The following is a 3083-nucleotide window of genomic DNA, read 5'->3' as shown; positions in this document are numbered from 1 at the left end:
TGTTCACTACGAATGACGGCTGTGTAAACAATACACTGTCAGCAGCAGAGATGTTCCACCGGCATGGTAGTGCCGTGACGTTAAGGGGATGCCGGAGTGAGCAACGAACTTGATAAGCGTCGATAACGTAGACCGATCATCAAAAAATAGAAAACGTTATCTTCATTTACCGACGATATCGAATTTATATACACATATATACTTATAGGATAAAGACGATCGTCAAATAGGCGCTAACATGATATTGCAATTACTTTTCACAGATGTTATGTAAGTGTATGTGCTACGTTGTCATTTCAATTTTCTTACACATAGACGTTACGTAAGTAATGCCACGTTACCGATATTCGCATTCTCTCTTTGGAGAGACTTTTGCTGCTTTTCTGATGAATTCTTTAAACCGCTTGTATACTGGATGCATCAAAGAAAAAGTTTTTAGAAAAGAGTGTTGTAGGCGCAAGCATAGTTTGCGAATAATATTTTGAAGAATACGTTCCCTATTATTTGAGACTTCAATATAATTAGCAACGATAATTTGAGATTTTTTTATTTCGCACTGACCAATGTTACACTTCATTCTCGCACGTAATTTTACCATATAAATTGGAGCAGTTAGTAAACTATTATATAATTATTGAAAAATTAAATCAGTGTCATGATAGCAGTAGTTTCACATCGTTTTCATCCTTGAAAGAGGAATGCCCTATTTCATTTATGCATATATCTTTACTACACAAAAGCATTTTTAATTAAGCATTTTTAATTTGTTCGCGGTGGCGGCAGGGCTAATATACCCTTATGTAAAGGGTCCGAGGAATTGGAGAAAAACGCTTGTTGATCGGGTGCAAGCTCACCGAGATTGTATTGTATTGTATTCGAAACTTCGAGGCTTCGAAAATTCGAATTTCGAATATTTTGTATCGAAGCTTCGATTCTTCGAAGCTTCGAATACGAAGACTTCGAAAGAAAATTACAGCCCTATTCGAAACTTCGAGGGGAGCGGTGCACTTTGACACGGGCATTTGGACACAGCCAATCACAGCACCGTGTGATTAGAGACATTTATAGGGTCCCTTGGAACAGCGACTTGTGATTGGACTGTGTCCAATTGCCCCGTGTCCAACTGATATACACCCAACTTCGAGGCTTCGAAAATTCGGATTTCGAATATTTTGTATCGAAGCTTCGAATACGAAGACTTCGAAAGAAAATTACAGCCCTAATATAATCCATTTGTTTTGCGTATGTCTTTCGTTTTTATGCTATTAATCATGGATAATTAGATGACAAACAACAATAAATCATATACAAATGCTTGCAAAATATAAATGAACATATAACAATACAAATAATATCGCTGAAATGCCCTTATAGAAATATCATACTAAAAATCATTGATAATTACTTATTTTCAGTATTAGAAATATTGGATAATAAGTAATTATTAATGATTCTTAGTATAATATTTCTATAACAATCTATCTACCGTACAATATTTGTTTTTATAGGTAGGTTGAAAGTATAATAACGAGAATATACAATTATCCTGATTTTTTACAAGCGATAAAATATACATTTGGACATTCGAGATAATGTGATGCATTACTTTCTCACTATTTATCATCAGCAATAATATTTTCATATGTATTAAAAATTTCATTGTAAGCAATGCAAATTATGTATCTATATTCGTGTTTGCATTAAACAAGCCTGACACTTCCCTAATTATCTCTGATAAATAGCATAAAAACGAAAGACATATGCAAAACAAATATATTATATTCGAAAAATATTAATTTCATGTCCTAAGGTAAAAATAAAAAAATATCGTACACGGACAACTTACTCGTTACCGAGATTTTAACGCTCGCTGCCGACTAAAAAATGTTCGATGTGTGAGCCTCAGTCTGCTCAGCCATGCCTCGCTGAAAAATAATCGCAACTTTAACCATATGTGTGATACAATCCCGCGACCCAAACTTTATTTTCCCACATAGTACCAAATAATTGCAGAAATATTACATTGCAAGTTTGCAATGATGCAACAACGTTGCGCGACGTTGCTGCAACGTTGCAGCAAGGTTGCAATATCCCCTATCAGAGAAATTGCAGTGCACCATTACGGAGCAATGTATTTGCAATAATGCAATGTTATTATTATATGTTATGTTGCATACGGGATGAATATGAACAAATAGGCGGAACTGTTTTACTATGCAGGATTATTAGCATTACATTGCCGACGGTCTCGACTTTGTAAGTTAAAATCCTTTACAGAAATATCATACTGTAGAAATATTGAAAAATTATTAAATATTAGTAATTTAGTAATTTTTTGGCCGGTACTTAATTCCTGGTGAATACTGATAATAAAATCATCGTTAAATATTGATAGTAATCAAATACTGACAATTATTGTGCCAAGATGAAAAATGAGAAAATCATAATATTTAAAAAAATATGTTTATAATTTCTAATTTTCTCATGTTTCATAAATCACTTGGTACCGATCATTTTCAACATACACTCCAAACTTTCATAAATCTTTTGTGAAACAAGTATATCACCGGTTACCACTCACATGTCCTGACTCCGTTAAAGTGTTGCTTAACTTGACGAGCGGCACGCGGTGATTCCCAATGACTCGAACGATATTCTTACAATTTATGCTTATATAATGTATCTTTGGTAATTATGCATAATAATGGCGATCTTATAGATTTCAATCACTTTGATATGTTGTCAAGGTCACTTTCCCGAGTAACATGCAAAAGGTTTTAACTGTCGCTCGTTGTTTGTTAAAAAGTTGCATAAAATGAATGTAATTTTTGGACACCGTATATACAAAAATACCTAATTTGTAAGTTAGGAAGATGCCTGCTATACACACTCACATACTGTTCGCCCGCCTGCGCACTTGTCCGCCCGCCCGGGCGGGTTCGCGGTGTATGCGTGTGTTCCTATTATATTTCAAGTATTATATTTTAAAAATAGAAAATAATAAAAATAAAAAAAGTACCTCTTTCTAGCCATGTAACTGGGGGTGGGGGTACACCCTCTAGATTCTCCGCATCGCGGCGGGG

The 3083-nt window shown here is 34.6% G+C and overlaps 1 protein-coding gene across 3 annotated transcripts in view; it reads right to left on the bottom strand.

The window, feature by feature from the left end:
• Nucleotides 1-1421: 1421 nt before the first annotated feature.
• Nucleotides 1422-3083, bottom strand: part of LOC116852612 (SEC14-like protein 2) — a 158808-nt gene continuing 157146 nt past the window's right edge. For 2 of the 3 annotated variants that reach the window (XM_032833138.1, XM_032833139.1), the window contains one exon: nt 1422-1925. In XM_032833138.1, the coding sequence (XP_032689029.1) occupies nt 1878-1925 (48 nt within the window). In that variant the 3' untranslated portion in view covers nt 1422-1877. The remainder of the gene's footprint in view (nt 1926-3083) is intronic. The other variant, XM_032833136.1, reaches the window with a different exon arrangement.

Source organism: Odontomachus brunneus, unplaced genomic scaffold (assembly GCF_010583005.1).
Source record: "Odontomachus brunneus isolate Ranch 3 - 2012 unplaced genomic scaffold, Obru_v1 Obru_scaffold_240, whole genome shotgun sequence".
Classification (NCBI taxonomy): Eukaryota; Metazoa; Arthropoda; class Insecta; order Hymenoptera; family Formicidae; genus Odontomachus; species Odontomachus brunneus.
This window is presented reverse-complemented; position numbering and strand designations above follow the sequence as displayed.